Raw genomic sequence first — 22,219 nt, 5'->3', positions numbered from 1 at the left:
GCTGTATCACCCTTACTTCACCTTTACAAAATATCTCTCATTCATTGCCGTCTTTTATTTTATGTGACAAGAAGTAGGATACCATCCTTGGCTGTCTTGCCAGCTAGGGCATTGGCACAGCTTGACTAGGATGACAAGGAGGTGTAGCTGCCAGCTCCCACCGCCCACCACCCGCTGGTCAAATCCTCTTTACTGGTCTCACTGTGACAGTCTGCCCACCATCCTTGGCTCACCATGCAAAGATAGGACAGGAGCTCGGTGACCAGTGCCAGGGAAACCCACTAGAGGTGGGAAGAGGAGAGAGAAGGAACAGTGGAGGAGGAGAGAGAAAGAGAAGCAGATGGAATAATGGGCATAGAGAGGGTGTTACAGGCTGAAAGAAAGGGCTCTCACAGAAATGTGGCTGTTTTGTATCACAGCTATCCTGTAGGATATACAGAGAGGCAGAAAGAGGAAGGAGGTATTTCACTTTTTTTTTATCTGTAATTGTTTTTGGTTGTTATAAAAGAGAGCATCCATTAGTACAGCAACATTGAGTTTGGCACATTATTCGAAATGTTTGTGCAATGATGTTCTTTTGATTTTGCTTTCATTAACGTGATTGCACACAAGAGAGGAGTTGTTGTTCATTGACTTCTGTAAAGTTCCATGTAACAGTGGATGTTTCTTGAGTTACAGATGACTGCCAATAGTTGTTCTCTTACCCACAATATATGCCCAGTCCCACTAGCTACAGTTTGCCTTTGTTCCATACAGTTTTTTCATTCATTTTCTGCATTATAACGCAGATGTTCACTGTGGGAGGCAATGGAAAGTGGCTCATTCGCCACACAGAAGCTATTCTGGTTTGGCACACAACTGGGCGTGTTTGTGTGGCGGAGATGATGGGCACTGTTTAGTCTGAATGTGCGTTTCGTGTGTGAAATTCTAAGCCTTGTCCCTCTTTATTTTTGCGTTTTGTGACTTTCTGTCCTGTCCTCTGTTTTCTAGGAGTCACTCTCAAGCTCATCAGTCACCTTAATTGGCCTGGGGCTCTTCTACAGGGTTGGGCCTCCTTGCCATCATGAAGGGGCTGGGGACCAACCGCAACAGACACTTGTCTGACTCCTGTGATCCTTCCGCTGGCCATCCAGAGGCCCTCTACCCTCAGAAGACCAGCACCCTGCCTCGCAGCCCTTACCTACTGAGCCCCACAATGGACCATTATGGCACCATGGACCCCCACCTCTATACTTCAGCCAACCCAGGCTCACTTCCACCAGACTGCATGCTGTCACTCACTAATCAGATGTCCAACAGCAGCACTTTCCCCAGGATTCACTACAACTCCTATGACCAGTCTGACTTCTCCCCACCTGGGGACAGTATCGGGGGGATAAGTACAGGGACCATGGGGACATCTATGTCAATGGGTATGGGAACAGGCATGGGTATGGCAGGGCTAAGTGGACAAACATCTATGATTGTGAGTGGCTCAGCAACTATATCACATCATATGACCAAGAACCAGGCGCCACCCAGTCTCCTGGAGTTCGACAAGCAGCTACCCGGGGGCCGTGATGGATTCAGCACATTGCAATTTCATCGAACTTCTGCTGTTGCTGCAGCCAAGCAGCGCACGGACAGTCCTGGTCGAATTCGTTATATGTTGCACTCTGTGCAGAAGCTGTTTGCAAAGTCCCAGTCTCTGGAAAGCCACAACATGAAAGGAAATGTCAATGGACGGTCTACTGGCAGCGGTGGAGGCTCATCTAGCACAGAGGATGGAGGGAAGCAGAATCGCAGATCCAAAAGTAAAGATCGGGGTACAAAGTCAGAGGCAACCGCCAAGAGGCGGCCACGATCCAACATGTCAGGTTACTGGAGCTCAGACGACTTAGATAGCAGTGATTTGAGCAGCTACCATAACACCATGGCCATGATGACTCTAGGCCGTCCAACTGGCCATGAGAGCCAGGGAAGCCAAAGCAGATACATCCACAGTGGATACAACACTATTAGTTCCTCCAAAAGCAGCAATGACATGAAGTATCAGGCCCTTTCTGTCCCTGGTGGGGGAGGAAGTGGCGGACTTGGTGGAACAGGAGCTATGGTAATAAATGATATTGACTATATGAAAGGAGGGTCCTGGTCCACATTGACCATGGGCCAGCCAAGACAGGTGATTCAAAAGGGCTCAGCTACTCTGGACAGATCCATGCTCAAGTCCAAATCCTGCCAACAGGAACTTACTGGCAACTACCTGCAGGTTGGACGCAGGGTGAGTAGTTCTGAAGTGAATGTAGTGTGTGAATTAAAAAAAAAAAGAGCACTAATGATATAGTGTGAAAACTAATACTAGTACTAATTTGAGCCACTTAATATTGCCTATAGGGTGATTGGAGTAGCACATTAGGCCGCAGCGGGGGTGCCAACGAAATCCCATGTCGGCGGATGCGCAGCGGTAGCTATGTAAAGGCCATGGGGGACATGGAAGACAGCGACGACTCGGAGGGAACCCCCAAACCCTCACCAAAAACTGCTGCTCGCCGCCAGAGCTACCTGAGGGCTACGCAGCAGTCTCTGAGTGACCAGCTACCCCCACGCAAGTAAGAGCGCAGACCGAGACACAGAGCTGGGCTTTATTATGCTGTTCATGTTTACAGTGCACGTACAAGTACAATCTCTATTCTTAAAGATATCCAGTGATTAAAACATCCTCATATCAGTGGACAGGTGTTCTAAAAAAAACAGAGGTTGTATACTGATTTAGTGTCTCCTGATGCTGTTAAACGTTTCCTTCTGTAACGTTTGTACAACTGTGACCTATAGGCTTCAGCAATACTTCAGCAAGTGTAGTTGGATGGAAAGTTACTGATTAGGCTTTTAAAATGTGTGGCTATAAAAAGTGTTGATTTTCAGCAAACACTCATGGGTTAGAAATAAACAAATAACAGGTAAATCAAGTTATAAATACAGATTGGCACAACCTCTCAACAATCAAAAGAAAATAAATAGACCACCCTTTTACAGGAAGGAGCCCAGCCTCACCATGCTAATACACAGGAAAAAACACAAACGCAAACAACATGCACACACCAAAGTACACACACAGCCCAAGCTGTGCTTACTCACGCATACAATTAAGTGGTGACAGACTCCCTGTTGTCCTCCACATGCCAGCCTTACTACCATACCTCGGCTGCATTACCGTCCAACTGTTGGTCTAGCTAAGAGGATACAGACCAATTGAGTGTATTTACACAATATGACGCCATGCTTTGTCGGTGCTCAACCAGTAAATTCACGACAAATTAACTTTGACGCTGCAATGTACTGGCGTTGTGCCTCGCTTGTCTTGAAATTACATGCTTTCTGAAGCAGACATTCTGCACAATGTGTGATGCAGGTGCAGTAGGACTACAGCGGAGTTTATTGTGTCTTATCTAAAACATGACAGAAAGCACATTGTTTCATTTGGACAGTCACTAAGGAAGTGCTATAAGCAAAATGAACAAAGACATGATCAGACAGCGTCTATTCAGACACCACAGTGGCACATTCAACCCACTGTTTTTGCATTTCTCTCTGAAATGACTGCACAGTTGGACACCAGTAACCCACCTAAATCTGATTATTTAAGGTTTTTCCAACTTGTGCCATAGATTTATATGCCGTGAATTATACTGTGTCCATTCAGGTATATAAATATAAGTCATAGTCATTAAACTGTGCTTTCAATTTTCATTAGCACACCTGGACAGCATATTTTAGTGAACGTTTGATCAAGTACAGTATAAAGGTTGCAGTGTTAAAATGCACCACAGACAGACTCTGTAGCGGTGGATACATAACTGGCTTCAACACAGATGGAGTGTTGATGAAAGCACCTCCACATAAATCAAATGTTTAAAATCCCTTTAAAATAAATGTTTAGAAATGTAAGTATTGATTCTTCCCTAAAGCGTGGTTGAAATACTAACCCTACTCCCCCTGCCAATCCCTGACCATCCAACCCCCACTGTGCTCCGGTCTGCTCCACTCTGATTGGCGTGAGCAGCAGAACCCTGGATTACACCTTGTTGCAGGGGGAGCTGGATGCCCTGTGGTCTCCACTCCACAGTGTGTCCTCTCTGCACCAGCTGGGCAGGTCAATGAGCAGGTCAGTGATAGGTCTGTAAGATGCGTCTCAGGGGTGCAGTGTAAAACACTAAACGTACGCCTGATTGTATGATCTATCATCAGTGACTTTGCACTGCTCTCCTCAGATGTCTGTAAAGTCAGTGGCAACTCCAAATGCCAAAATCATGCCCTGCTGCCAACCTCCCTTCAGCTTGTAAATACCATCTGCCCAGTGCTTTTAAAAGGAAAGTAGCTGAGTTTGACACTGTTCAAACAGGGGAATGAGGGGAAATCTGTGTGCATAGACCATGGCATGGCAGTGTACTGTCATGTTACAATCACTGTGTGCCAACAAAGAATGTGTAATGTGCGGATATAGTCATTTTCTTTAGTTTAATTCAATCTAAACCTGTTCTTTGACTTTGGCACCATGATGGCACAGAGCTGCGTACATATACCACCTGACATCACTGGCTTTGCATGCTGCGATGCTACAGTGATCAATGCTTAGATTAGATAAAATTGGAATGGAGTCACTATGTGGATTCAAGATGATCATTAAATACAAGTCAAAGTTAATGGGATGACACGACGAAACAACCTTATCCTCATTTTAGCTCTCTTTCAATTGCTGGTTTTGCCGATCATTCGGTTCTCTCCTGACCCATGTTTCCTTTCTGCCTCCCTGCCATCACATATAAACTGCCCTGAATACATTCTCATGCACTCCTTGACTATGCTTTTTAATTTCCTGGTTACATTTCATATCCTTAACACCTCACCTCTCTGCTCTTGTCTTACTACCATTTCCAGCTGTCTTCCATCTCTCAGAGAGCTCTCCAATAACCGCAGCCTGGACAATCTAGACTGCATTGGGGATTCAGGCTCATCTTTGCCACGCTGGGATGATGATGACTTCAGCCAGGTGTGCAACACGTTGGGTCGCCGTAGCTGCCTGAGCCAGGTCAGTGGTCATATCTAGAAGCTTGTGAGCTGTCGGAGTCCAAATCATGATCACTTAGTTATTATCCCTTTTATGAGTTCATTTTTACTTGCTTATAACTTTTATTATTTACTTCAACTCCTAGCAAGCTTTCCTCTTTTCAATCACCAATGATTTTCAAATACCCCTTTGTCTACCTGGTGCTACACTCATTTCCATAGTATAATTTGTTTTTTCACAGATACAGCTTTAATGGCAGTAATAAAATGAGCCTTCAGTGAACAAAGAATCTATAATGTATTTTCTCGCTGTATCTCATATTAATGTTATGATCCTATAATAACAAATGACTCACTAACAAGGCGATTGAAATCATGAACAACTGTACAGCAACTATTTTCAAAAAACTAGTGAACCGAGGCAGTGTTGGTCATTAAAACAGGATTTGGTTCAGGTCACCCCACTGCAACACATTTATCCAGAATACTGAGTAATTTCTTTAACTACTCAAATTTAATATTCTTTTTAACTTAGACTTGTTAATTAATTTGAACAGAGTGAAGTGAAAATCACCCATGCACAAAACTTTGACATGCTTCCAAATTGTTTGTAGCTGTAACCACCAGGGGGTGGGCAGCTGGTGGTCACCTATGAGCAGCTGATTTGAACAAAATGAACCCACTCATACAGATCATGCCACACTACTGATAAGTCTCTGACGATTTTGACATTTTCTCTCTCCAGCTACGGGACTTGGAACTGAGTCATCATTACGAGGACCGCAGCTCAGAGTCCACATTCAGAGATTCCCGCTCCCATTCTCAGGACAACCCAGAGCCTCCAGACTTACCCATGCCAACATGCTTCCGATCCCGCAGCCACAGCTACCTGAGAGCCATTCAGGCTGGCTGTTCCCAAGATGACGACACAGTGTCCATAGACTCAGGCTGCTCCCCACCACCGACTGACACCACTGTTCACACCTACAGCACCAGCACTGGTGAGTCATAGACTGAAAACAGAAGATGAATTTATTGCAAATTAATTTACTTGACCCCATAGACCTTATAAACTGGGACGACTTTATTTGGTTATTAAACCTTGGTCTGCAAAGTTGACATAGTGAACCCTGTTCAAGAGTGACTCAGACACGTTGGCCAAATTTTTGCTCTAGTTTGTATTTTCCCTAATGTTCCTTAATTATAATGCTCTTCGTGGCCTTGAACCTAGATGGGACACTATTCCTCCAAAATGCACACACCAGGATTTTTAGCTCAAATGAAGCCTCTTTTGCCTATGCTAGACGACCTTCCTACCCAATGGAAGACATGGAAAGAACAGTTTGGCTCTTACCTGATAGCCACAGGCTTGGACAAAGCCCCAAAGGAGAAACAACTTGCAATATTTCTTCAGCGTTTGGGGACAGACAGACCTCGCATCCGACCCACAAACACAGGTAACAATTTGAAACCAGCTCCTCTCCCCTAAAAAGAAACAAATTTCTGCCCTATCCGCTTTTGGACAGCCACCGACACTAGATCTCGATGCTGATCCAGATGAAGCATCACTGAAGTTATTACAGGACATGTTTACAGGACACGGTGGCACAAGAATGCACTGAACAGCTGCCTGTTATCTCCATGCTTGTATTTTGGATATGTGGATATGTTGATGACACACATCAGGCAAAGAGGCTTTGTACTGCAAGTTGACCTCTGACTGCTCTCTGCTGCGTTCAGAGTGTGGATTTCTGTTCTTCTGTTGGGATTATTACCACAGAGCATCCACCATGTGGCGCTCTTCACCACAATGATCTGTACATCAGCCAATACTGCCCTCACACTGTCAAAATAAGATATTCCAGTATGGGATAGATGAAAATCAAGTTGTGTAAGAAGTACTAAGATCTTTTATTCATATAGAAATAGCAGTATCATTGTGCAAATGCTATGTTGCATTCAAGATTGTGCCACCAAGTATATTTCCACATACAACTGTGCATCAAAATGTATTTGTTCATTATATATATTGCTTTATTGATGTGCATCTACAAAATAAACCGGTATCTTACAATACTGAATAAACTTAGCAGAGCTAAACATACTACTAAAACCAGTACGGTTGCTTATTCTTCACATTAGCGCGTCCAGGACCGCACCTGTGCTGTTTCCACCTACAAAAACACCTGAGCGTGTAGCAAAACCACATGTGCCGTGTGATCGTGAAAGCATCATTGCAGTGCGGGATTGTCCGAGGCGGTGTCGAAGGCATCACCTCACGCCACCACGCCTCCCTCTCGGCTCTCGGAGAAACGTCCCCGCCGCACGCAGCCGAGCCGGGCTGGTGTCTCCGCGACGGACGCGGCGAGAGTCGCTTCTAGCTGCGCCGAAAAATATATCTCAAAGCTCAACATAACACACGGCTGTGTTGCGCATTTGTCTGCTCCCGAAGCAGGGTAAGTATTTGAAACCGTGTAACGTCGTCCGGTTGGTATATTATGTTGTGTTTGTGTCCGAGGACCACGGAGGTAGTTTAGCTAACTTTACCTCTGAGCATCCGACACTGAATACTTTTAGTTTAATGTCACTAATGAGCATTTAGCTCCTCTACCTGTATTCAAATGATATTTCGCCTCATGTGTTTGTTTTATTTTTAAGTTAATGTAAATGAAGGCAGCTCCCTCATCAGTTATTATGGAGGTTTCATGCTCTGTGATGTTTCCTCATGCAGTCTTCACTGTATACACAGTTAGTCCAATACTTAATACTAAGTGCTGACTGCACCAGTGTATTTGCACTATGATGCTGTGAAGACCAGTCGTATCAGGCTGTCTGGATGTCTGGATCCCCCCCTTTAGCTGCCTGCGGCTGAATGTATTCACATCTTAATAAAAGCTGCTTCTTTTTGGTTGCTGAAATGGAAAATTGGCTTTCACAGGGGATTATTTGAGGGCTGCCCCACTTATGTCCCACATGGTGGCCTGTGTATTGCCACATGGATCCAATCCCATTTCAAGCTTGTATTTGATAAATAGGCAGGGCAGTTTTGCGGCAGCTGTACTTTGTTGAAAGTATTTGATGTGATAATTTAATGAGATAATGGTTTTGTTGACAAGGGAGTGGTGATATTTTCAGACAAGGTTGTCTATGTCTTGTGGCTGTTATTGGATTAAACAATACAGATGGGTCAACTGGCAGGCAGCAGGAAACTTGGCATGCAATGCAAACCCGTTTAATAGAGCATCACAAGCCACCTATTGTTCTGGCCTCCGTTTGACCACTTCAGTAAATTAGCTTAAAATGTATATTGTTACTGGTCAAATAGTGAAATAGACAAAGTGGAGCCAAAATTGTCAGCTGTTACTAGCACCAAAGTTTTTCAAAGTGTATAACCACTCACACACATCAACCACTGCACTTACCCTGAGTTTTTGCCCCACGGTCGATTAAATAATTATAATTACCTTCACTGCAAACAGTAAAGGGCTATTACCAGGGAGGAGACTGCGGTTCTAGTACATTAAGTTTCTTTTGGTTTTTGAATATGTAGCCAAGATCTAATCTGTTAATATGCGTTGTACTGCTGATGTGTGACTGTGGCAAATAACTTTTGTACTGTTTAGAGGATTAGTGGAAAGCAGTTATTGGGTAGCTGCAAGCTGTTTGCAGCTGACATAGCTTCTCAAAGCCAGTTGTTTTCCAGCCTTGAAATTTGCATGTTGAACCAGGCCTAGCAGTGGACAACAACGCCACAGTCCAGATGGCATGGAAAACAGCGGAGCTGACTGCCCACTCCAGATTCCACTTAAACGTTTTGGCACAAAGCATCTGGTTGTTTCTGTTGTTAGATTCCCCTTCTGAAGAGCAACTAGTTATTTGTAGTGAGCAGCTCCTGGGCACAGATTCAGCTAAATTAAGAAGCAACAGTGTTTGGCTTCATGTGCACTTTTCCATCTTTTTTTGTGGTAGCGAGTAGTGTTTAAGTTATAAAAATAACATGGTCAGCATTAGTTGCTGAAATGCCGGTTTTATGCTTGTGTGGCACAGAATCTCAGAATTAGACCATTAGAGCCATTAACTGGTTCGTGCTTTGACTTTTTACACTTTCTCTCAATAGCTAAGACACACTTAATTAAACTGGGATCCAACTTGCTTTGGTTTCTTTTATGTTTACTTTTCAGTATTTCTACACTCGTTTTCATATGATTCATATTTTATATCATGCAGGAAAAATTGTTCCTGACTTTTTCTCCTTTTGCGTGAAATCTGTTTTTTTTTTTTTTACTTTAAAAAAGAAAACGGTACATACACTGCCATGTTGAATGTCTGAATTTGTCTTGATATGATAAATATATTTGCCTTTTTTGCATTGCCTTATAATAAGTATGTAAAGAATAAGCAAATGGCACAAGCTTATTGCCACACACAAGGTTGAAGTGGATTATATTGCAAGCTGTGTGCAGTGATGTCTGTTGTGTAATTACTTGACCACAGGTTATTTTGTTGGGAGGGAAGAATTCACTGTTTTTGCAGATTTTTAACGTATTGTTAGTTTGAGAACCTTTTGCAAATGAAATGTGTTTTCATGCTGTATTTAGTTTGCTATGCTTTAAATTTCTGCTCTTACAACCTTTATAGTTTTTTAGGTTTGGTCATTATTCTATGACCTATTAGTAACCAGTTAGATTGGTGAGATCTGGGATGTTGTGTTACTGGTAGTCATAGTACAGTATGAATAACAGACAATGAGGATAAACTCTAAACTTGTTTAAAACCCGTCTGATTAGTTATGTGGTTGCTCTGTGTATGCCCAAGATGAACTCTGCCTATCACAATTGCTGCATCTCTTTTCATTAGAGGCGTGATTGCTTTGATGAAATGTGATATTTCGACTGATATTCATTTCAACATTAACACATGACACATTCAAACGTTTTGCATAAGGTTCCCCTACATTTTGTGTGATTCGTAGTTGCAGGACATATTACAGGAACAGGATTGTGTTTCTGTCGGCATAGTAACAGCTCAAAATAACAGTTGAGGCTGATGGGAAAGTGATGGGTATTTAGACATACAACTGTGCATACAAGTTCTGGACAGATTAAGTTTTAAACCTGATAGTGGTATATAGAAAGCCAGGTTAAGTAAAGCCGTTACATATTTGCTGAGGGGCATAATTACCAGATGGTATTTTATACTATAACAAAGCAGACTAACCCACAGACGTGTACAGCTGCAATTGGCAATTTACTGTGTCCTGTCTTACTGTTTTATCTACTGTCTAATCCCAGAGGCAGATGTCGGTAATGATTCAGGCTTTTTGTGGGTGGAGCAGATTCAGTGGTATTAAGTCTGTTCAGAATGACAAGAGCATGATGTGACACTCGGAGAACTGCAGGACTGGTGTCCAAACACGGGAACACATATCTATGCTCTCTCACACCCAGTCACACTGACCGTTATCCTGCAGACGTGGATGCAGGAATGGTGCCAGTGTATCGCATAGCTGCCGCAGTGTCAGCCTTGTTTGTCCACATCTATTAATGTCATGAGAGGGTATACGGATGGTGGTCTCAGCAGGTTTTCATAAGGCAAGTGTGGTTGTCAGAGGCCAGTGGACAATCCAAGGCTTGTAGCATGTACTGCCTAGCTACAATTTATGGCAAACTGCAGTTATTTCCAAACAGAAACTGCAGTTGTAAAAAGACTGTAGTTAAAACAACTGTAGAGTGCACCAAGATGCTGTTGATGACACATTTATTTACTGTCTTGAGATTTCCAGTGACAGCGTCTTGACTCGTAAAATGGATTGAGTCCAAAAGATCTGAGGCTGAGTTACAACCTACTTTCAAGTCAACACACTTTTCCTGGGAAAACCGATGCTGACATGCATCCAAGGACCTATTGAGTGAGATTTGTATCATTAGCTTATTTCCAGTCAGGGGTGGGTGTCTAAAAGGTGTGCATGTGTCTAGTCTCTTCTTTGTGATATCACGTAAAGGATAAGAACACACATCAGATGGACTGGGTTAGGTGTGGTTTGGGTGTCACCTCTGCTGTTTAAAGATGATGTCAGTGTTTTGCCTTCATTGGCATGTGTTCGTAACTGCATCAGAGCTGATAAGTTTCACAGCTGGGACTGGTGCCAGCACTTTACACATCCAAGTCCAAGTTGGGGACATAGGGGTGAGGAGCGACTGTAGAACAGGTATTCTACTTTGTTAGCTGGACCAGAGGGACCTTGGTTCCAGTTTTGATATAGTTGCTTACACTGGAAGACTGCTGATCAACATTTTGACAATTCAAGCATTTAATCTGGCAGAAAAATTTGTGAGGTCTTGTGAATTTTTTTTGTGTTAGGAATGAGTTTATTGAGTTAAAGATAAGAATTGGATTACAATGAACAACAAGCCTTTTGTTTGAGTGTTTTTCTCAGCTACTCACATGTTTGTTTCAAGGCTTTGTCCAAATCCTTGATGACTTGTCAAGATTTCTCACCACATTATTCAGTGATTCTACGCTAAGCATAAACCATGATTTTTTTTCCCTAATTCAGTTCACCACAGGATCAGTATGTCAGCTTAAACTCAAAGCCTTACAGTGTCAACTTGCACAATTAGGACTGTTCCTTACAATTTTAAATTGTGCACAAATGGCTCAAGACTGGTAAATATGTATTTTGTCTTGACACACAGAAAGGCATGCTTGCACTTATATGAAACAATAAATTGGCCAACACTTATAAATAACCAATAAATCTCGCATTTGTCTACTGATGCAAATGTCTCAATATTCTCTATGTAAATGAATTTGTTAAAGAAGCAATGAATTTAATTAATATCTATCATGTTGTGGTATCAGGTTCTAGAAATGTGTTCTGCCATTTGGTAGAATCATATCTGATGTCAACATTGGAGTATGAAGGCAATAACTGTCCCACTGATCAGCGGGTCTACACCAGAAACTGGTGCTTGTAAGCTAAATATCAATGACGGAAGCTGTCTTCCTTTACCAGGTTATGTCACTTGGCATAACTGCTATTATGTACTGTATATTCAGGATTTATTTCTCTACATTACTCTCTCCATACTGACACTCTCTTCTATGCTCTTATGTAGGTTTGATGTGCTTTCCACTGTTTTATACAGTGTGGTGTCAAAAGGCATATTTAAAAGAAGAAAGAATATACATCAGCCACAGAGTTCATAATGTTACAGTCGAATTTCACATGTTTTAGCATTTCTGTGGTGTCATCAGAAACTTGAAATGTTCCTGTGTGCAACAGACTTTGAGTCTTTATTTCATCTTTGTGTATAGAAATTCTGTAATCTTTGACTTTATATTAGCATTTTTTTTAAAGGAAGCCTGTACAATGTGATGTGTGCTGTTCATCTAAACTGCTCGCTGTTGTAACTTGGCATTGTTGTATATTATTTCTAGTTGTGATAATAGGCTGTGATATAGTTAAATCCTCGCAGTCAGTTTCTCTAAAGATGGACAGATCGCTTTATACTTTTCATCACCAGTTTTACGATGGCGCCTTTGGAGTGTAGTGTGGGTGATTTTTCATTTAGTCACCTGGAAAGGTATGTTTGTTTTTTTTCTGTGCTCTGACTGATTTGATTGTCATCTTTACAGGATGTTTCCTTTTGATTCAACTGCTGTTCCAACTTTCTTACAGCAATGCCTCTGTGTTTCATGTACATTACGAAGTCTTCTCCTCTGCTTGCTGATACAGCTTGAGTTTCTAAGCAATGCTTCAAGCTGTTCCTTCTACTACTTAGATATGTTCTCAACTTCCTCTAATTGGTTTATTTCTGTTTTATTTAGATGTGACTTGGCCTTGAAGATTTGCTAAAACTCCCATCCCTACTACCGTACAGTTCTAATGTTTTTCTCTCCTTAATTCTCTCCTCTACTTTTTTATCCCTCTCCCCTCTTTTTTCTTTCAGTCTCTTCTTGCATAACCACCTGTAGGAAGGCTGCTCCTCCTCCTGTGCCACCCCGTACAACTTCCAAGCCCTATATCTCTGTGACTGTACAAAGCAGCACAGAGTCGGCCCAAGACAACTACCTGGATCAGCAGGACCGGAGGTCAGAGGTCAACAGCCAATCCAGCCACGCCCATAGCAACTCTTCTGATAGCCTTGATAGCACCCGTGCCAACAGCTTGGCCCGGGGTATTCCCCGCCCTCCGCACATCATCCCCACTCCCATTGCCACCCCAAGAGAACCTGTCATCCCTGCTACTGCCAATGCTTCCACTGAGACGAGTGACTCAGTAGTTCAGCATGAATGCCTGAAATCAGGATTTAATAAAGGCAATCTAGTGGTAGAAGAGCCTCTTGTGGCCCCAGTACCCAGGCGGAAACTGTCCTCCATTGGAATACAGGTAAGCCATGGAACTGATGCACTGTGTGGGGTTGGCATTGTTGAGTCAGTGTTGCTGCTACATATGATTACAGTATGAGTACAGTCAATGTAGTGCCACAGAGACGGTCTTTTCTTACGTGTAGCTTGTTGTGCATGTTGAGCTAGAATTCAGGAAACTCATCATCTTGGTGCCACTAAGGCATCGTTAGTTGAAGCGCCCCATATTATTAGAGATTTATTTACACTGTAATACAGACAGCAGATAACTATTACTTTCTGTATGTGCTGAAATCTTGGGCTATTTTTCCATTTTGTTGTAAGACAAACTCAAGATTATATAATAAATAATAATTAAACATAACCATAGTCATTTATTTGGGGTCTATAAAATGATTCATGCCAAGATTTATTTGAGATAATGTTCATTGTGTCTACTGGTTATGCTTTATTTCATATTACTTGTTCTCAGGTTGACTGCGTTCAAAAAGTTCCACGAGAGGAGACCCCACCATTGGCCAAATTTCAGTCAGTTGGAGTACAGGTGGAGGACGGGTGGCAGTAAGTCCTCTTCCTGTCCTTGTAACAACGTGAGGAATTTATATTATAGCCACACACACTTCTCTGACTATTGTCTTGCTTTACAGGAGCTATGTAGATGTGACACTTTTATGTCTCAAAACTATCTTTGTGTGATCTTGGTGTGTGTTTTTTTTTTTTTTTTTTTCTTTGTGATACTGAAGAAGATTCTTGGCATGAGCATTTGCGATTAAACTTGTAACTGCTTTGAGACTCTTGGTTGTTGCAGTGGGGTTCGCATTCTGTGATTGTGGTGGTTTGAATGCCAGGAAGTTCTGGGACGCCTTGTGCCTTCCTCCTTTGTTTTATTCTTACTTTTGCATGCTGTACTGTATATAGCAGCTGCCCGGGAGTCGTGGCAGATATTTTACCAACGTAACCAGAACTCATGTATTTATTTACATATTTCTTACAGAGCATTGTTCTTCCTACATTTTTACTGAAGCATCTTTACAAAGTGTATTTGGTTCAGCAGTTAACAAAACATGGCATACCCTTTGCCTTTCCAGTCTTTGGCTATTTTCATCCTCCCTGATATTGGTTAAGATTCTTCAATCAAGCACTCATTATTCAATATCTGACTGAAACTCCATTGTAAGCATTTCCTGAGCAATAACCGGTAATGGAAGTGATGTTAGACAACTTTCATGTTCTGCCTGTTATTCCATTTGTTGTATGAAAACAAAAGCCAGACTCCCGGTGATAATAGATCATTTAATGCCAGTCTGAGTGCACTATTATTATGTATACAAAGCCTAGACTCAAATCAATACTGTTTAGTTTATACCTGTATTGACCATCAGAAGTGACTTAGTATCGAAAGTAAGTACTTCTTCTTTGTTCCAGTAATGGAGACATTACTCTTGAATCCTTTATCTTTATTGTCCACTGTTGTGCATAGAAATTGTTTTTCAAATTTAAAAAAAAGGTTTATTAACAGAGAATTAACCCTGTCTCGCTCTGTTTATTTCAGGCTCAATCGCTCCAGTAGCATGGCCTCCAAACAAGAAACAGACTCAGACACACAGGACATCCCTGTCATCTCCCACGTCACTAATGCTAAACACACCGAGAAGAAAGTCATGGTCAACAGTGCCAGCCAATCTATGAGCTCTACTCCAGGACATGACTCTTTAGACAATGGTGATGCTACTGGTGACAATTCGTCACCTCCACCACCCCGGCAGATACTCAACCGCTCCACCACACGAAGCAGCTCTTCCTCCTTCTCAGAAAGTCTGGACCCAGCGCTGGACCCTTCATCCCTGCCACCTCCAGACCCCTGGCTGGAGAGTGGGAATGGCAGTAACAGCAGTGTACCCCAGAGTGGAGGAGGGGGAACACTGTGTCGGAGAGATGGCCACTGGTTCCTGAAGCTGCTGCAGGCAGAAACTGGGCGCATGGAAGGCTGGTGCCAGCAGATGGAGCAGGAGACCAAAGACAACCAGCTCTCAGAGGAGGGTAAGGACAGCAAGATCCTCACCATAAACCAAAGTCAATTTTAAATTAGAAGTCCAAAGAATTTCCAGTGACACCGTAAAGTTTTACTACTGAGTTTACACAATGAATGTCCATCAACTAAACAAAGTGCTGTTGTTTGGCCCAGAAGTAACAGTACATAGCCAATTATACAATCAAAGCACTGCTGAAATCAAACATGTGCATGTGTCTGAATGAAGCATCTTGATCTTCACTCCAGAGGTCTGTTGCTGTTTGACCTCATCGCGCAGTTCAGAGTTGTGTTACAGGGTTCTGCCTCAGGCCCTACAACCACTCTATCGCACATACACAGCATAGAGGGGATGAGGCAGTAATACCTGGGGTTGCCACACACAAACAGGCCTGTAATCCCCAGAATTACACAAATCTACTCTGGAACTGATTAAACCTCCAGATTAGATTTGGACTTCAACATCAGCCTGACGGGGCAAACAGCAGTGAGCGCACAAAAATGTACACTGTACACAGAAACAGACAGAAAGTGGGAAGACTTTGGATGCATTGAAGATTTATCAGAAGTGCTGGATCGATGAATGAACAAGGCTGTGTGTGTCTTTGTGTTGGTTTGTCAAAAATTAATTTTATTGTAAAGTCATTAGCATACAAGCCAGTGCAAAATCTGGAGACCAGAGCTGGGTCTCACCACACTATAATCACATTGCTATAACTTTACAATCCTGTGATCAGATAGGATTCCCTTTTTTTTTCCAAGGCAGATGTTTGTCCTAGTTTTTTCACAGCAGCAGACTAGCGTAGTCGACAGAAGGCTAGAGTATCCGTATAAGCTTAGATGCCTTTAAAGGAGATAATGTTGTCCACTACACTGTGATCCTCTTTATGCCACCCTGTGGCATCAGTTGAACAATGGCAAGGCACAGCTATACGTCTATATGCCTGCAATAATCTTTATGTTAGTTATGTAAAGGATAAGTCAGACAACATGTGGTGTATTTCAGGCACTTTTTGTACATTTTGATCTAGGCATGTGTCCTCTACTAAATAGCCTGAATAACAGGATGCATCTGAGATCAATAATCATGAAGTAATCCTTAGAAATGTACGTTTGTTGTTTTTTCATGTGTGTCTGTGTGTGTGTCTGTGTGTTCTCCCTTCAGTGCTGGGAAAGGTTCGCAGTGCAGTAGGAAGTGCCCAGCTATTAATGTCTCAGAAGTTCCAGCAGTTCCGGGGACTCTGTGAACAAAACTTGGTGTGTATATTGTCTTTCTGTGGCACTTACACTCTACAGATCTGCACAGCCATAAGGTTTAAAGTCTCATTCAAACCCAAACCTGTGTCTTTTAAGACGTCTTTATTATGCTAAATATGCACAAGAAATACAAAAAAGCTTTCACACAAATGTGAACTGACTAATCTAACAGCTAACAGCCACAATACACAGGACATTAGACCTGCACAACATACTGCACAACAGCAAACCAACATAGAATTCAGAGAGCTTATAATAAGCCAATAAGCTGCTCTTCTCATGTGACGTGTTTTCCTGGAAATGGCATTCAACAAAATGGAGCCACCAAGCAGCAGATGACAATGTAACACTATAGCATAAACTGTGCAAGCCACTATACCAGACTGTGCAAGGTCGTCTTAGGAAATCCAACATTGATGCTGACATTTAATCAGTTGTCGGTCTTCACTGTGGGAAGAAAGCCTTTTCCATATAAGTCATATTTGAAAGTGATTGTACCCAGTGCAAGTTACACATAACCAACCAGTCCAATCCAAACTTGAAGCCTAATACTTTGTTGACACCCATTTTTGGCTACACCAACAGGTCGAACTGTGTTCTTCAAACAAGCAGAGGCTGCAGAATGGGGGGAAAAAGATTGAGACTTGCTATTTAAGAGCATTGACAATAAATGTTCAGGTGTACATTACCTTATTAAGGAATGTAGTCATAAATAATGATTGCCCGTGTCCCCTGATCTACACCAGCCAGTTAACATGTCAAAACATCAAAGCCATGAGCAAAGCTGCTCAAATATGAGGAACAGAGTGTAGACTACACAAACAAAAGCCAGTCTGTCGGGAGCACCACAGACAGTTGCGGCGTCGGAGGAAAAGAAGCCAGAGCAGGATGTACTTTATATCCGTTTGGCAATCTGTGCAGATTTTGAAGAGACAACAAACACAGAGGCAGCTGTTTGTAAACAAGTGAGGGGTCATGTCAGTGGCTTGTGCCAAAAAGTAGGTTTGACAAAGCCTCGACCTAACCCTCAATGCTAAGTTGATTTACCATGATCAGAGCTGTGTGTGTGAATACATGGTGAAGTCATAAGCCATCATCAACCAATGTCCAGCACAGCAGTTCATCATGACAGTGGGTAAATAACAGAGCTGCTATTTTAATCCAACAGAGGTGTGACAAAACACAACTTAATGACACAGTAGCAGAAAAAGTAATTATTTAAACTTAGATTCACTTCATGAATGTAAAAGCACCTCAATTCGGTTTTTGTGACATTAAGGTTTTGAATATTATTTTATGATTGAACTAACAATTTTGACAACTTGCACTTGAAAAGGCGTCTTGCAGTTAAGAGTTTAACATTATATGCAGCCAATATGTAGAAACATATTGGCTTAACAACTGTTAAGCTACAGCTAGGGCTTACTCCCAACAATGAGAATGAGGAAATGAAACGGCTCCTTCACGCTCAGCAGGATAGGAGATAATGGGTTTGTTGAAAACAACGTGCAACTGAGCAAGTTAGCCACAGAACAGGTTAACACAGTAGTTGACCTGCAGCTAAAGTGACCTCTGAAAACTTGGTTATCACAAACACTGATTTCTGAAATACAATGATGTTATTTATACTATTAATCAAAATGATTGCAGTTGTTTTGTATTTCTGTTGTTTTTTTCTGTTAACATTGTCAGAAACTGTATCTTAACTAATCCAATGTTAAGCACAACAGACTAGTGGTGCTGTCGCATGGCTCCCTCTAGTGGTGAATATGAAAAGAGCAGTATTTGTATGACTGACAGATGGACATGTACTGGAGTATTGTTGCACTCTTCAAGCTTTTCGAGATTCAGGTTATGCCAGGTGTGTTTGGACAAAACCAATAAATGTGAATGGATCAATTCTTCATGAGAGCACATTATCTGGCAGGTCTCAATGAGGAATTATCCTTAACTTGTCTGTAATAACTTACTGCTGTGGTTTTAGTGATTAACATTGTTGGTGTTTGTTTTGCTTTTGTAATTGTATGTCTATTTCAGACCATAGAAGAATTAGACCTAGACAACCAGTAATAGTGAAGAGATTAGCTGAGAGAGACAATGTGACAATTGGGACATTGTGGTTATGTTATAATAAAGTTTATTACAGTGAAGCATCAAAAACCAGGATGGACGATGGTAGAAATCCACAACGGTTGACAAACAGATAACCCATCCAGTGCCTCTATTGACACATCTAGGACATACAGTACTATTTGAAGAGATTTGCGAAATCCTTTCTAAGTTTAGTAGATTTTTATCCTTTGAAGGTTTTTTTTACATCAGTGTTGCTGCCTGTGTAGGTGTGTTGCACTTTTCTCTGACACTTTTATTTTTAATACATTTGCAAAGATTTGAAACAAACTTCTTTCACTTTGACATTATGGGGTATTTTTGTAGAATTGTGAGGAAGATAATGAATTTAATAAAATTTTGGAATAAGACAAAATGTGGAAAAAGATAAGCACTGTGAATACTTTCTGGATACACTGCAGTCTGTCTTGCAGAGCATTGAATGCCCTTTTCACACCAGAACAGTACAGACATTAACAACACAAGAAGTGAGATAGACGTGTAGTGAAGTAACGGGTTCTGGTTCACACCAGGAGTTAGTGTGGCAAAATTAATGCCAGCTGAAATGATTCATTTTCAACTTTTGGGTAAAGCAAAATAATTTATTAAATGAACCGTTTCACTATTGTCTATTCTCTAATGGTGTTTACAGTTTCTAATATATTTCTTAAAATCAACATTACATCCCCCTCTCATTCATTTATTCTCATCCCTCTTTTGGTCAGAATGCGAATGCCAATCCACGGCCCACAGCCCAGGACCTGGCAGGTTTCTGGGACCTGCTGCAGCTCTCCATTGAGGACATCAGCCTCAAGTTTGATGAGCTCTACCATCTCAAGTCCAATGACTGGCAGCCTGTTCCATCTGCAGCTGCCCACTCACCCCCTGAGTGGAAGGTACTTCCCACCCCTGCTGCCCAGTGCCCTGGCTGGGGTAGGAAAGCCGCCGAAACCGGCCTCTCTCCTCCCACCACCACCACCACCACCATTTCTCCCACTCTTTTTTACCTCCCCTTCAACTTCCCCTCGTCCCTGTGTGGGATGAACTCTAACAGGGCCTCCCTGTCCAACACAAAGGGTCCAGAGAGATCCCTTTAGACATGCATGGACAAATTCACCTCAAAGAGGGCTGTTGGTGTGTTTCGTGTGTAAAGCCCTGATTTGAGCATGCATGTGTCACCTACTGATGTGTGTGTTGCAGTGGAGCATGGCTAAGATGCACTGGCTCATATGACAATGCAGTCTTGCTTTTGCTTTTGCTATTGCTCTGTTTTAATGTCTCTGTGTTTGTGTGTCGTTGTTGGTTACTGTTTGAATTTCTATATGTGTGTGTGTGTGTCTTCCTCTACTAGATCCTTTCATGCTGTATTTGCAAATGCTCTCGCTTTCCAATGCAGACGCGCTGACTTTGTCTTGTGATCCTTTTATTCTGCTTTAAGTTTGATCCATTGTGCCCTTCATTTCATGTTACCATTTCACGTCTTCTAGATTTTCATTCACTGTTCACAGTTTTTCCTCACCATTTGCCTATTTGTACCCGTTGTGTATGTGGTCAGTGTTTAACATCTGTCACCTTCTACAAGAGCTTTAAGAAAAGCAAACTGTCGGCATAATGTCTTTGTCAAAGCCTCGTCTGTCAAACTTGCCTAAACAAATAGAACCTGTTGAAGAAGGTTTATGATTTTCTCTCACAGTCTTATAATTGTCTTTTCCCTTTCCTCCTTCACACTTTGCTCTCTCCCTCTGTCTGTCTTGTTTACCACAGGACGAGGAGAAGGCAGCCCCTCCAGCATCAAAGAAGCCCGGTAAGGGGCGACCATCGCTGGGCCGCGAGAAGAGTGCCGACTTTTCATCCAGCTCCTCTACGGCCTCAGCAGAGAAACAAAGACAGGAGGCTCGCAAGCGCCTGCTGGCTGCTAAGAAAGCTGCCTCATTTCGCCAGAACTCTGCCACAGAGAGCGCAGACAGCATCGAAATCTATGTCCCTGAGGCCCAGACTCGCCTCTGAGAGAAACCGTGAGATGCGGAGTCAGATCAAAGAACAGATTCCCAACAGAGTCACAGAGATAGAAGAGGAAAAGGTTTGCAATGCAGATGGGATGCTCTGAGTGGAGATGGATGGAGGTGGGGGGTGGAGAGATTAAATTCCCAGAATGGAAAATTTGGTTCATTTGTTTTGGTGGGGGGATGAAGACATTCGTACAGTTATAGGCTGGTCCTGGAGGCATCAGACATTTACTCAACAATACAGAACAGGATATATTGAACTTTTCTGAACTTGAAAGACTACAAAGCAGGAGATTCCTCATTTGAGGCTGCCATTGAACACCTCAGCTGATGAACTTTGTCATTTCTTGTTACTACTCTTTATCATAAAATTGTTAACGAAGGTATTGTTATTACTACGATTATATCCTAAAGAATCTATATGAAGACTGTTTTAAATTTTCCTCTATCTTGGCTATAAGATTTATTCAAGGGACAGAAGCGAGTATTAATGCTCTCCTGTCCCTTGTCATCCTTCTCTCTTCCCAGTTTCTTGTAGCTTTGCACAACACCGCCTTGTGGCCATCACACACACAACATCTACTGCACTAACACGTCACAAAGTCACACCTATGTACGTCTTCCTCGTATTTATTTGTTTACTCTATTCACTTTGAGTTTTGTATAAAATTCCAATTAGATCAGGTTATTATGAATATTTTTGGTATGATCAAATTGAAAGTCAGATTTAAAGGGTTATTTATATAGTTCATAGCAGTTGAATTCTGTCTGTGTCCTTCACAGTGTTTTTGTGTCAAAGATTTCAAACACTGGTTAGAAGTTTAGTTTCTTAATGGTTTTGAATGAAAGCACATCCTAATGTTAATGGCTGAGGATCTCTCATTTTAGTCATTATGACTAAAATATTAATATTTTTTAAAGGAAACACCTTCAACTCATTTATACTTTATTCTTCTTCTCTTTATTTCATTAATTTTGGTTTTCATGTTTGTGCTGCAATTACAGTTCTATAAAAAAATCAGTCTGTTTAATGCTTCTTAAAGTGCTTTTATCAACCCCACTTAGCTTCCAGCTCATACATCACAATTGAATCCAAGGCTTTTACTGTAGTAATGCAGCAGGCTGAGTATGCAGGATGATACATGTGCACTAATGTAATACTGTTATTTTTATACTGTTTTCAAACATTTGTGATTTGTTTTGTCTCCCATCTCAACAAAATCAGTCTTAGTTTTTAGTTTACCGTTGTTGTTTTCCCCTTCATTGAACATCATCCAAAGTAGCTGCACTTTTTTATTTAAAGCAAAATATTTAATTAAAGCATTACACACATTAGTCATTGTGCTTTCATCATTTATTAAGTTCTGCTTGCTTCTTTGTTTTTTTTTACCTTTCTTTCCATCGA

At 41.8% G+C, this 22,219-nt stretch overlaps 1 protein-coding gene across 1 annotated transcript; it reads left to right on the top strand.

Moving 5' to 3' along the window:
- The first annotated feature begins 1,001 nt into the window (after positions 1–1,001).
- dlgap4b (discs, large (Drosophila) homolog-associated protein 4b) lies at positions 1,002–22,149 on the top strand. The gene is made up of 11 exons (XM_026348149.1): positions 1,002–2,260; positions 2,374–2,588; positions 4,915–5,065; positions 5,789–6,044; positions 6,348–6,500; positions 12,996–13,435; positions 13,886–13,974; positions 14,966–15,453; positions 16,608–16,699; positions 19,534–19,704; positions 20,573–22,149. The coding sequence occupies exons 1-11, from the start codon at positions 1,064–1,066 to the stop codon at positions 20,813–20,815; spliced, it is 3,495 nt and encodes a 1,164-aa protein (XP_026203934.1). The 5' UTR covers positions 1,002–1,063; the 3' UTR covers positions 20,816–22,149.
- Positions 22,150–22,219: the final 70 nt, after the last annotated feature.

This window comes from Anabas testudineus, chromosome 5 (genome assembly GCF_900324465.2).
Source record: "Anabas testudineus chromosome 5, fAnaTes1.2, whole genome shotgun sequence".
NCBI classification, from domain to species: Eukaryota; Metazoa; Chordata; class Actinopteri; order Anabantiformes; family Anabantidae; genus Anabas; species Anabas testudineus.
Note: the sequence above shows the minus strand (reverse complement) of the source record. Positions and strands in the feature narration are given on the sequence as shown.